Source organism: Vespula vulgaris, chromosome 18 (assembly GCF_905475345.1).
Source record: "Vespula vulgaris chromosome 18, iyVesVulg1.1, whole genome shotgun sequence".
In the NCBI taxonomy this organism is placed as follows: Eukaryota; Metazoa; Arthropoda; class Insecta; order Hymenoptera; family Vespidae; genus Vespula; species Vespula vulgaris.
This window is the reverse complement of record NC_066603.1, coordinates 930142-944218: the sequence shown is the minus strand read 5'-3', so window position 1 is coordinate 944218 and position 14077 is coordinate 930142. Positions and strand designations below refer to the sequence as shown.

Here is a 14077-nt window from a genome sequence, read left to right as displayed (position 1 = left end):
AAAGAAAGGAAGGAAGAAGGAAAATAGAGGGTTGGATTCAAGAGAAAAGAAGAGGAGTGGGAGGGAGGAGAGAGGGGGAGGAAACGCTTTGTTCGGGTCCATGCCACCTGTGACTTAATTAGCGGCATATGTAATCACGTTTGACGACATATTTTTCGACTTTTCTTTCTCTTCCTTTCAACGTACATATATATCGTTTCTTTTTTTTTTATATATTGTGTTTCTCTGTTTCTCAGAGAGAGAGAGAGAGAGAGAGAGAGAGAGACAGAGAAAAGTGCCGTCGTAATTAACGGCTCTACTTTCCCGTTGTTTTCTAAAATTACGAAAAGGAAGATACGACGATAAAAGCTTACGAGTGGAGAAAGAGAAAGAGAGAGAGAGAGAGAGAGAGAGAGAGAGAAAGAGAGAGGAGCGTAGCATGTCGAAAAGAAAAATAACAAAAAGGAGAAACAATATGAAAACAAAACAAAAAAAAGATAGAAAGCAGCGAAACAAAACTGGGACGAAAGGTAAGGCGCGGTTGCGGAATAAATTCATCATTGCTCTTGTTAAAGCGTAAACAATGTGTTTTGGTTTGATTTTTGACGAATATTTTTTATATTTTTGTGAGGGCAGGGAAGAGGGGATAGGCGGAGGTACATACAGAGGAAAAAATCGGAACGTGCGAAATTTTTCGACCGATACGAAATGAACTTTACGAATACGAAATTCATATAGGTTACGCGTATAATAGGTATTTTTTAAAAAAATATTGTACATCGCTTTTTTTGTTTTATTTTTTTTTTCATCTTTTTTCTTTTTTTTTTTTTAATCAAACGCAACTATTTAATTTCGATCGTTACACGTTCTCCTTCGTTAGGAAACAAACCTCGTAAACGATCTGTAAATACGATACACTTTATATAACGCATTATATCGCTTATGCGTACGTTTCGTTCGGGTATAATTTATATAAATTAATTAAAACTTTCGGATGAAAATATTGGATTGGATAAATGTTCGTTGGTCCGTTTCGATCGCGTGTTGCTCGAAAAATATAAAGAAGATAACTCGACACGACGTTTCTCGAGACTAAGAAAGGAATAACGCGTGTATGAGCGTTGTACGCCAGTCGTGGATTCCCAAGTTAGTCTGTTAATTCGTCAGTGACGTGGGTTTCGTGTGCTGGATGATAATGTCGGTGCGATGCAACGGCCGTGCCAGCCGTAACGGTTCTCTGTAATTAATCAGGAACGCGAGCTACAGCGCGAAAATACAGGGTAGTAGCCTGGGAGAGCTAGAGAGATAAAGCTGGAGAGAAAGAGAGAGAGAGAGAGAGAGAGAGAGATAGGTGTAGTTGCAGCAGCACCAGTAACGGTACTAGTAGCACCAGCCAACAACTAACTGCAATAGCAGCAGCAACGGCAGCAACAGCAGCAGCAGGAACGGCAGCAACGGCAGCACTAGCAGAATCGTTTACATAGTCAATGCAGTCACATGTAATGCGTACGAACACATATACATACACAAAGAGACATCGCATACGGGCGCGTGTAAGCATATATAGAAGTGTGTGTATGTAGTGCGTGTACGCTAAAGCGAGGATGGCTGGTCTGGTCCTCTCTCTCTCTCTCTATCTCTATCTCTATCTCTCTTTCTCTTTCTCTCTCTGCATGTACGACAGCCGGATACGTACAACTACCAGGATGCATCAACTGTGTTAGAAACGGAGAGAGAGAGAGAGAGAGAGTGAGAGAGAAGAGGGGAGATGAGGAAGATAGTAATGAAGGTATGGGTGTGTCGTGCGTGTAAATGTGGCATAAATGGCGTCGATGCATAATACCAAAGCCATGGCATAGCTACGTACAAGGATTCACGTTCCATACCAACGACGCAGGAAATTATCGTGGTGTATGTATGTATGTATGTATGCGAGTAGTGTGTGTACGTAAGGGAGACAGAACATGTGCGGAACGATAAAACGTTAATGTGCTCGGTTGAAATCCTCCTTCACGGCGACGAAATATGAAATTCGCCGGTGCCAGTTTTGGATAGTCTCAGGAAACGAGAAAGATAGAGATAAAGAGAGAGGGAGAAGGAGAGAGAGAGAGAGAGAGAGAGAGAGAGAGAGAATGAGTCGTTCTCGATCGACGTTTATGTGTCCTGTCGAGATAAGCTCTTCTCGAACGATCCTCTAGCGAGATGTATTCGTGCGAACGGAGATCGAACTCGTAGTATTACGGGACAATGAACGTTGCCAGGGTCCACCATGGAACTCTAATTTCCGTTGGTTCGACGTAAACAGATCGACTTTTCCAAATATTCTACTATGTGTGTATATATATATATATATATCTTATCTATGAAAGTAGAAAGTTCTGTGAGAATTGAAAAAGAAGGTAGAAGAGATAAAAAGAGTAATGTAAATAAATTTCTTCAAACTTATGTTATCAACATAATCGTAATATAATTATTAATTAATTCGATAAATATATATATGTAAACAGGGAAGATAAAAAACGAAAAGGACAATCTGATGACAAGTAACTAGTTGAACTATACGTATCTATAGGAGAATAAAAAAAGAAAGATATATAGATAGATAGATAAATAGAGATAGAGAGAGAGAGAGAGAGAGAGAGAAAGAGAGAAAACAAAATGTGTTGGTCGAACGAAAATCAAGCGACCGGCATATCCGTTCATATCGTTCGCAGAGTGTACCAAGCAACCCCTCTCGTTCCTCAACCCCTCCTCCCTCTCCCCTCCCCCATGGGGGTGATTAATCCAACCATTTTTCTTCCTCCTCGCACGTTTAATACGAGCCTCGCGAAAATCGCTTGCTCGTACAGTGCTCGCTAACTGATATCGGTCGCAGAGAGCTGGAATTCGAGAGACTCGAGAGTGAAAGAGAAGGAGGGGTGAGAGAGGGAGAGAGAAAGAGAGAGAGAAGGGGTAGAGATTCGCGATAATACGAGATGGATAGAGAGGGTTGGTTTGGTGCGCACATAGTTGTAAAACCGGGACCGCAGGTGCTTCGATAGAAACGCACAAAGCCTCGCATATACACACACGCATACATACGTATACTAATATCCATGGATATATATATCCCGTTGGACCAATCGTACTCTTAGCGATTCTATACATCCCGACTGTTATCAAACTGCTTTTCATGCATAATGCAATCGATTTTTGTTCTTATCTACCTATCATTTTTTCTCTTTGCGTGCCTCTCTCTCTCTCTTTCTCTCTCTCTTTCTCTCGTTCTTTCACTTCTTATTTTTATGAGAAAGGTATGTGCATTTCTCGAGGATATCTACCTCCACCGACTCATCCTCGATCGGTAGAAAACAAGAAGGTAGAATAGTCCGGACAAAGCTTCGGTACTGCTGGCATCAGCTGCGACGGAGATCCTCTATCAGATTTTCTCGATTGAAGCAGATAGAGAGGATCAGAGAGATGAAGTGAGAGACTGAGAGAGAGAGAGAGAGATAAAGAAAGAGAGAGAGAGAGAGAGAGGTGAGGAAAGAAAAGAATGGAAAATGCTCCGATCGTACTGTTATGGAGAAATGGACGAACTAGTTCGCTCGTTGTATATATCTATGTACATATGTGTCCAGGATATTCGAAAAATTTGTTTGAACGTATAATATGTATATGTGTGTCGATGAAAGAACGATTCGGTCTCTTGGTACTCTCGTGAAGAATACTGTTGCTCGACTCTCACGATCTCTCTCTCTCTCTCTCTCTCTCTCTCTCTTTCTCTCTATCTATCTATCTCTTTTTATCTGTATCTTTTTCTTTCCGTTTTTATCTATCTCTATCCCGATCCTACTCGAGTAGTTGAAGTAATTTATCGAACGATTCAACATTTTTTCTTTTCTCTTCTTCTTCCTTTTTATCTTTTTCCTTTTCTTTCTTTCTTTTTTTTCTTTTTCTCCTTGAAAGAAAGTTTAGTTCGATTAAACGCTCAAGTGATTCCCGAAGACGCGATCGTATCATTTCCGTCTTATCTCGAAAGCTTTACGTAGAAAGAGCAACTGTGGTTTCTCTATCTCTCTATCTCTTTTTCTTTTTTCTTTTTTTTTTTTCTTCTTTTCTCAAGATTCAAGTAACGCGTCTTAAAGGTAAAGCTAGACGAGTGGAATGTTGAAGATGTAAAGAGAGCGGAAATAAAGGACGCGAAAGTTAAGTACTCTTAAGTCTAATGCGTACGGAAGAAGATGGATTTTTAGAGAAAGAGAAAGAGAGAGAGAGATTGTCGTCTTATTTTCATTCTTTCTCTGTCTTTCTCTCTCTCTCTCTCTCTCTCTCTCTCTCTCTCTCTCTCTCTCTCTCCTTCTAACATTCGCTACTTTCTTCATACGATAATGGCTTTTTGTATGAACGATGGCCTGTCGAGTGTCCACGAAGAAACGTTTCTTTCACGGATAAATTCTGTATTCCATGGTGGCATTGAATTCAATAAAAGCTAGCAGAGCAACGGTGATCGAGGAAGATCGATATGACGTTATTACTTGTACGTGATCGTTCTGTTAACTGTAGCTTTAGAAAGGGAAAAAGAGGAAAGAAGAAAAAAATAGAAAGGAAAGGAAAAGAAGCTGTTTAAACTCTTTATCGATAATCCTAAACGATGGTGAGATAAAGAGAGAGAGAGAGAGAGAGAAGAAAAAAAGGAAAAAAATTATGGACGGATACATAACAAAAAAAATATATATATGTATATATTTTTTCTTTTAGAAATTTTATTGCGTAAACTATTCTCATAAGATTAAGAAAAAAAAATATATATATATACACACATATACACAAAATCATATACGATGTGTATAAATAAATGTACAAACGTGACGTTTCGATTCTTAAAAAAAAAAAAATATAATCTTAACTAAAATAATCGTGCAAGTGGTACATGCTCGTTCTAACGAATCCAGGACGTTATGTTTCAGGACGAGGAGTGGTGCTGGACAGTCAGGGTCCAGTTTTGGTTTCGGAGCCACGTTCATCAGTGGAATTTTCGAACGACACCGGTGTGATGATCCACTGTTCGGCACACGGCAGTCCATTGCCTAGGATCGATTGGCTGATGGGCGATGGCTCACCCGTTTTACCAATACCGCATATCCGTGAGATGCTGGTCAATGGTTCAATGTATTTCCTACCGTTCGGTGCAGAGAGTTACAGACACGACGTACACTCAGCAGTTTACAGATGTCAAGCCTCGAACAGCGTCGGTAGGGTGCTCGGCCGTGAAATCACGGTAAAGGCCGGTGAGTGCCCTTTATTTCTTGTGTATCAGAGATATATATATATATAATACTACCATCTCTTTCTCTCTTTATCTATTTCTTTCTTTATCTCTCTTTCTCTCTCTCTCTCTTTCTCTCTCTCTTTCTGTCTGTCTATCTCTCTCATATACTTTCCAAACGATTGACTTTCCTCTTCCATCTCTCGAAGTTTCACTCTCGATCGAACTCTCAAGCCACGTGGACGTACGACGATAAAGTTCGATTAATGGGTATATCAGATTGAAAAAAGACTCGAAGAAGAGAGAGAGACGTTAATTAATTTCTCATAGAACTGGACGACGACGATGATAAATCTATCTTTGAGAACATTTTTTTATTTCTTTGGAGAAAGAAAGAAATAAAAAAGAGGAGAGAGAGAGAGAGAGAGATTTTCTGGAGAGACGTTCTCTCTCTCTCTCTCTCTCTCTTTCTCTTTCTTTCTTTTTACATACGTCCCGATTAATTTTCTTACAATTATCTTGAATTATCTCTATCAAACGTAGAAATGTTCTGGATGGGACATTTTATAATAATGTTTCTTTCCTTTCGATCATTCTTCTTTTTCGGCTTTATTTTTACCCTTATTATCTAACATCCGTGCAATTACATACGATGCGTGACAACGCGAGAGTTATCTCGTAACATTGAAATCTCTTTCTTGAAGGATGATCTTGAAAAGATAAGATGTTATTACAGGACTATGCTTTCTAAAGGATTAGCTTCGTTATTTATTATCTGACTATCCACGGTACATCGCTCGTAAAGGATCAACGATATAAACGTCTAACTATAACCAAAGAGAAAAAAAGAAAAAAAGAAAAAAGAGAGAGAGAGAGGATAAAGAAAAAGAGTCGAAAATCACTAAAGGATTGGTTTGAAAGATTTTATAGAGAGTGTAGAAATCGAGAGTAAGTTATCGATACTTATTCTTCTCTCTCTTTGTCTCTCTTTCTTTCTCTGTTTCTTTCTTGTTCACGTGAAAATCTTTTAGTGAAAATTGCTTCTCGTATAAATCTAATTGAGAGTTTTCGTGAAACGACGTTCCAAAGTGGTGACTTCCTCGAAAAAGGGGACGGACTCGGAAAGGGTGTAACGATCGTTAGCTTACCGAGCCAACTACATTTATTTTTCTTTGGATCTCCTTTTTTACCTCATACTAGATGGATGGCCCCTAAACTAATGCTCGCTTATGGCCAACAACCGGTGCTCACTGCCAAGATCAAGATTCGCGGCTTTGCGTGCATTGCCAAGTGTATATATACATATACACATATACACAGTTATATATATATAATACGTATGTATGTATGTACGTATATAAGATATTTCTACACTGGAAAGCACGAGAGTGATGAAAGAAAAAAAGAAAGAGAGAGAGAGAGAGAGAGAGAACGAAGAGTCACTTGAAACTTTTATTTTAAAACTTTTATCTCTCCTCTCCTCAACGATTTTCTTTCCTCCCATAAACTTTATCAAGAGATAAGGAATTTATTGAACGGTCTACCTCAACATTTATCTACATTCTCCTGCATTTATAATATACCTATATACTTACGTACATACATATATACAAAATCGCTTATTAAAGTTTTATCGAATCATTTCAACGCATATACCGAGCCCTAGCCGCGAGTGAAAAAAATTTTAGATAAGCCATAAACGCGTATGTACGTACGAACTTGCACGATTGTATATAGATCGTTATTATGTAATCGTCTCGATCTCGTAAAATCATTTTTAGCGATGAAGTTTTTCACGATCGTTCCGAACGTTCGAATCGGGTCCTGTTGGAGAAGAGGAGAGGAGAGGAGAGGAAAGGAGGAACAGGTATTTTTTTTCTCTCTTTTTCTTTCATTTATCAAAACCACGGCGAATTATCAGACGAGTATTCACAGAAAAAAAAAAGAGAAGAGGAAGAAAAAAATATGAATCTTTAGAGAATAGTCAGTGAAAAAAAGAGTGAAAAAAAAAAGAAAAAAAAAGAAAATTCAGGGAGAAATTTCGTCTATATACATTTTACCCGTATATATACTCTTATGTATGTATGTACGTATCCACGTACGTGTACATACGTACGTACATATATCATACATACATAAATGCGTACGTGTCACGTAGAGGCGCGTAACTCGAGCGTGCATATCTCTTTAAACGTTAAACTCGTAGCTATGGCGATGGGAGGTGGGAGGTGGGAAAAGGGTGGAAGGGTGGAAGGGTGGTGCTGAAGAATAAACGAGCCAAACGGGTGAGATACTTTCGTTTTCCAGTGTGGTTAACAATCGTGACGGTCCTCGGCAAGAATCACTTATCGCGTTTAGCGACTCGTACAATCGAGGTAAATTCTCGCTGAGTAGACGTAAACCAAGATAGCGTGTTGGTGAATTTCTATCCACATTGAGAATAAGAACTTTGCAGGAGTGAAAATGAGAAAGGCAGAGATGAAAAGAGAAAGAGAGAGAGAGAGAGAGAGAGAGAGAGGAAAAGCACTAATTACCAAAAGTACAGACGCCAGACGGTCTGAAAAGCTTACGCTGTTACTCCGTAGCAGTAAAGTTATAACGAAAAAAATATGAAACATGAAATCGTTAATGGAGTTAATAAGACTTTGTAAATTTTTGTCGGGACGTAATTAGCAATTCGGGTGTTTGTTAAAAAAAAGAGAAAGGATAGTAACGTGGAAAGAAGATCATTGCTGGACACGATACAAGGGGAGCTTTTTATTCGATTTATTATTTTTTCTTTGATTCCATCTCTTTGTATACTTTAAAAGAGATATAATGTCGTTTTGTCAAGTATTTTTTCATTTATCTGTAATTTGTAGAGAAAAAATAATTTTAATAAAAAAGAGGAGGAAAAAGAGAGAGAGATTAAAAAAGAAAATTAAGATCGTTAATAGAAGCAGAAATATATTTTAGTCCATTCTCGCTCTAACGAATATACTTTGGGAGCGTTTAAAGGAGAATTGAAATAAAGAATCCCGGAAAATGTTAACTTCACCAGTGAAAGCTCTTCCAAGTCATTCGTTTTTTTTTCTCTTTATACTTTTTTATTTTTCTTTTCTTTTTTTCTTCTTCATTCTTCTATTCCAGCAGAGTTATCCTCAGGACTCTAATAGCGGGACAACGCAACTTATTCTTCTCCTTCTTCTTCTCCTTCTTCTTCTTCTTCTTCTTCTTCTTCTTTTCGATCTCTCTCTCTCTCTCTCTCTCTCTTACTTTTCTATTCTCACCCTTTGCTTTTTTTCATCTTCTCTTTCTTTCACGCCATTCTCTCTGTCCTTTCTTTTTTTTACTCTCAATGGTCTTTGTCGTCGCGAGAAGACGACACTGGTGAAAGTTCCGTGTCTTTTTTCTACCCTTTCCTTTTCTTTTTTTTCTTATTTTTTTATTTTTTATTTTTTTCTATCTCTTCCCATTGCTGGAACGACCGTACAACTTTTTTTTTCTTTTCCAGTGGTCCGGCAAAAGTACGAAGTTCAAGTGCGGGACGCCTACGTCTTGGTCGGTAACACGGGTGTCCTTAGGTGCGAAATACCATCGTTTGCGAAGGATTACGTAAAAGTTACTTCTTGGGTCCAGGACTCGATTTTCAACATCTTTCCGACGCACGAAAGCGGTAAGAGTATTTCCACTTTAACGTCAGTTATCATCCCTTTTAACATAAGTACTCCCGCAAATAATCTCACAATTTCGAAGCCATTTTCTAGCTGAAGTCCACCAAGTTGACATGCAGTAGCACACGTCGATCTATCCTCCGATATATATATATATATGTATGTATGTATGTATGTATGTATATATATTTATATATCGAATGGCTTTTACGCGCATCATTTTTTATCTCCTTCATCGAACGACGCCTGTCAAGTCTTCTCCGATCTCGTTCGATTTATCGGCATATCTCACTCGGATAAAAAGTTGCATATTTAATACTAATCAGATTACAATTAAAAAAAAAAAAATTGAAATTATATTACCAATTCAAATCCAGTTTCATTAGTTTAACCATATTAAACAGTTCGTATTTCATAAAAAACATTATTAGAAACACCTTATAATAGACAACCCTATTTCTTACGTGCACGCAAGACGAATTCTCGTTTGTCTATATCCAGGCGCAATTTTTTTCAAACAATTGTCGAACAAACTTTTATCCATCTTCTAACGAATAATGTATTGATACACACACACATATATATATACATACATACCGTTTAAAGAAGCAGAGGGTAGTCTGATAGATAAAGATCGAAGCAATTTTTACGTAGATTTTTTCCTCCCTATCGTTTGCACGGCGCATCACGGTCGTTTCATTGGCGTGCAAAAGGGTGAAGGGAAAAAATATATATGAGCGTAGGTAAGCGCGTACGTAGGTAGAGAAAGATAGAAAGAGAGAGATAGAGGGAGAGGGAGAGGGAGAAAGAGAGAGAAAGAGAAAGAGTGCGCGCGTTCTTGTCAATATCCCAGTTAATTAGAGTCTGAGGGGAACGATTGGAATATCTCTCTGCGTATATACACACAGACATTATTACGAAAAGCTCCCGTCACTCTAAGCTTTCCACCAAAACGAGACAGAGAGAAAAAGAGAGAGAAAGAGAGAGAGAGAGAAAGAGTCTCGTCGTCCTCTCGCGGTTATTGTGTCCGCAACGAAAAAAAAAGAGAAAAAAAAGAGGAAACAGGGGTAAAAAAAAAAAAGAAAGAAGAGAAACACAATTGCTATATCGTGCAAAATTACTCGCACGCCATTTCATGAAGCTCGCACGAGGCTAAACTTTTTAATGAATGCTTGCAACATTCAAACGGTTCTCGGGGCCAATCCGGTGAAACTTTTGTACCAATGACGATTTCGAAACGCGACTAACGTTCAATATCCACGTGATCAACGCGACAATACGTATGTTCGTTCGTTGGTTCGTTCGTTCGTTCGTTCGGATTAACGTGTAAAAACGTCGTCGTACGATAGAAAAGTTTTTAACGAAAAAATCACGTTAACTTTCGGAAGGTTAAATCGTTAGGATCGTACACTTTTCTTTTCTCTATAGATCTATATATATATATATATATGCTATATCTTTCTCTTTCGACTTTTATAGATAAAGACGTAAGTTTCAGCTCGATTCGTTTTTAAGTCGAAAGATCACGTCGTCACGTCTATCGTATCGGTTTTCCCGAAGCTCCTTTTCGGTATCGGCAAACCGTTGAGAAGTTCCAAGTCGACGAATAGGAAAGCACGAATGCATCTCGAATTTCTTTTCTTATCGGAAAAGGACATCGTAGAAAAAGAAAGAAAGAATTATATATATATATAGAGAGAGAGAGAGAGAGAGAAAGAGAGAGACAGAGAGAAACACTTCTTGTCAGTTTTCCTCCTACAGTTCTCGTACACGTAAGGTGGATTATATACGAATAAACGACGAAGTTTGTCTACTATTTTCTAAAATCCCCTATCTCTATCTCTGTTACCTTACTTTTTCTTTTTCTTTGTCAGAGATTCACGCGCACAATTGCGCACAGCTGATCCGCAAACGTCTAAAAGTTTTCCAAGTAATTCGTTTTCCATTTAGTGGCTCTCTCTCTCTCTCTTTCTTTCTTTCTCTCTCTCTCTCTCTCTGTCTGTCTTTCTCTCGCGCTCTCATTCTCACTCTCTCTTGCTTGCTTCCGCTTCCTCTTCAATCGTAAGATTGAATTTCCCAGGCGGGACCAAATAAGAGACAGAGAGAGAGAGAGAGAGAACTTGGCCCGTTCGTGTAATTCCTTCAGGGTCGCAGTGCCAGCGGCTAGAAGCGCATGATTTAATCCACGATTAATCGTCTGCTGGTCTGAGTTGCAATGAACGTTCCGATGATTATGAAGTGATTATGAAGTTTAATAGTTTTCGAAAATAATACGTTCCGTCGACGACGACGACGACGACGATGACAATGACGATGACGATGACGATAACGATAACGATGACGATGACGATGATATATTGTGTAATATCAAACGAATAAAAAGAGAATGGTACGACAGAATCGAAATAATCTTTCATTTGCTTTTATTACGACAAATTGTTAAACGAATGAAAAAAAAAATGATAGGAGGAAGGAAGGAAGGAAGGAAGGAAGGAAGGAAGGGTTGGCCAAGGACGATTTCCTTTTCGTTGGTGTGTCGATGATGCGCCAGCGACTATGAAAAGTTTTCTCGAACTTTACCCAAAGTACTCCTATCTCTTTCTTATTCTTGTTCTTATTCTTTTTCTTTTTCCATTCGAAAGATATTCTGGATATTGCTCGACCTATTCTCTATTATAGTAGTTCTGAACCATAAGGGAGCTCTGCTATATCGAGAGCTGTTCAATAAGAAAAAGAAAAAAAAAAGTACGAGAGAAGAAGAAAGATAAAAAGAGTAATTAAAAAAAAAAAAAAAAGAACAGGAAATGAAAAGAAATAAAAGGTGAATGATTAAATAAATGAAACAGGTTTAAGGATCGTACAGCTTTATTATTTTATTTTCAACGACGGATTAATCGAATTCGCTCGAGAGAAAAAAATTTTTTTTTTTTTAAATAAGTAACATCGATTAAAATGAACGAGATGAAAAATAAGATAAGGAAATAGACAGAAGGACAGACAGACAGACAGACAGACAGACAGACAGACAGAAAGTTAGAAAGAGAAAGAGAGAAAATACAAATTAATCCTTCTTATTAGTTCTTCCTACATACATACGCGCGTCTAGATCAATCATAGAAACAGAAAAAGAGAGAGAGAGAGAGAGAGAGAAAGAGAAAGCAAGATGGAGATAGAGATAGATAGAGACATGCTCAATCTTCGTTTTCATATACCGGGTGTGTACATCCAACGAAGCGATTCTCGTGGTATCCAAAGAAGAGTTTAGGCAGATGCAAGAGCCCCAGCCATACAATTCAAACACGAAAGCTTCAGCCACAATGTAAATTCGGCCTGAGTTCTAGTATCCTTCGTCTATGTAGAAAGAGAGAGAGGGAGAGAGAGAGACTCCAAACTATTCTCTTCTCATTCCAACACACTTGTACGATGTAGAACCGCACTGTTGTATATAGATCGTCTCTATCTAACGGTTACTACACACTTCCCTGGCAACCTTCTCCGTTGGTCTATCTCTCTATTTCTCTCTCCCTCTCTCTTTCTCTCTTTCTCTCTCTCTCTAACTCTTGTTCTCTTTCCCTTTCTCTTTCTCTTTCTCTTTAGCTAACTCATCCTCGCTTACACTCACTCTAACGTGTCACTCTTGTTTAACTCCAAAACTCCCCGATAGTTTCAGAAATGGTCCCTACGACCAAAGCTTATATCGCTCTTTGTACACGAGTTTTACGACTTTCCTGATTGTTCGTCTGCGTTAGTCTCCCTTCGAAAAAGGTACAATTACAAGAGTACACACACACACGCGTACATATAAAGTTTTTATTCTCATAAGATCTATGATTAAATCTATATATCGATCATCGTATTACGTGAAACTTATTTGAAATCTCGTAGTACTACGTTTCAAACTACGTTCGAGAAAAGTCAGTACGTATTATATCGCATAAAAAAAATATATATATATATACTTGCATACGTATGTAAAAAGAAAACGCACGTTTATCGAAAGAAGAAAGAAAAAGGAAAAATTTGCTTGATCCAGATTTTCCGAAGTGTAAGCCGAAAGGAAAGCAGTACGTGACACTGGGACCATATACATGGAATATAAGCTAGGGACGATAGCAGAACGATACTGCAACGATAACAGCTCCGGGCTGTTTTCACTCAAAGCAACGTCGAAGTTCAGGAACTCTTGGTTAGACAAACTCTAACTTGTGGACACTGTATAGATAGGCCTTTGGAAAGAAAGAGAGAGAGAGAGAGAGAGAGAAAAAGAAAGATAGAGAGAGCAAAGATCAGAGTTCGAGTCCAAGTTGGACACTTGAAGAGACCTGACGTCTATTCCTTACTAATCCGAGGTCAAGAGATATTTACTACGATAAATATCATTTTTCGTCGTGTTAATTCAACGCCTCTATATTAAATTATCTTGAAATAGATAAAAGAAGTATAACAATCTTCTTTTTTTTTTTCCTTATTTTTCTTCTCTTTTTGCTCAACATTTTTAATGATAACTGTTGACGAAGAGGAAAGAGAGGGATTATCGAATCGAGAAAAAAGAAAAATCATTTATTCGACCCGGTCGAGTAAATATTATTAGTAATTGAAAATTTTTAACAAGTTTCATGAATTTAACAAGAAACGATTCGTCAGGTTGTGATACCATTATCGGCACGTTTACGACGTAATAACGCGATGTAAATTTCTCCTCTTCTGTACGTATATAGGAATATGTGCGCGTGTGAGTCTCTCTTGGAAATTTGAAAAGTAAAATCCGATAAGCCCGAACGAACAGGAAGAAGAAAAAGGGAATCGATAAGAAGGGGCGTATGAGAAGAAGGTGATACGTTTCGTATCCAAGAGGGATGATTTATTACGGACACCTTTCTCGGTGTTACTCGGAAACGATGCACGTGGGATCGAAAACTAACTTTTCCTTAAAACCGAGAATCTGTGTTTCGCGCGACGGCATCGTCGAAAACGACACTGCCGAGGGTTGCTGCTTCTGGACTTATATTCCCGGTTCGAATAAATTGAGCCTCAAATATATTCCAGTAATAGCGTAGTCCTATACGTAAATCATCTGCTCTGATATCTCATACACATTCGAAGTCATACACGAACTTGGAGTTTTCCTTGGAGATGGAAAGAGTTAGAGAAAGAGAAACGAAGAGAGAGAAAGAGAGAGAGAGAGAGAGGGGAGGAA

General features: G+C 38.3%; 1 protein-coding gene across 9 annotated transcripts in view; it reads left to right on the top strand.

The window, feature by feature from the left end:
* Nucleotides 1-14077, top strand: part of LOC127070428 (cell adhesion molecule Dscam2-like) — a 191560-nt gene that overhangs the window by 120552 nt on the left and 56931 nt on the right. For 7 of the 9 annotated variants that reach the window (XR_007784511.1, XM_051008379.1, XM_051008380.1 and 4 more), the window contains exons 4-5: nt 4914-5249; nt 8721-8882. Coding sequence is in view for 8 of the 9 variants with exons in the window: in XM_051008379.1 (XP_050864336.1) it covers nt 4914-5249; nt 8721-8882 (498 nt within the window). In the remaining variant the exon portion in view is untranslated. The remainder of the gene's footprint in view (nt 1-4913; nt 5250-8720; nt 8883-14077) is intronic. The other 2 variants (XM_051008382.1, XM_051008381.1) reach the window with 1 other exon arrangement.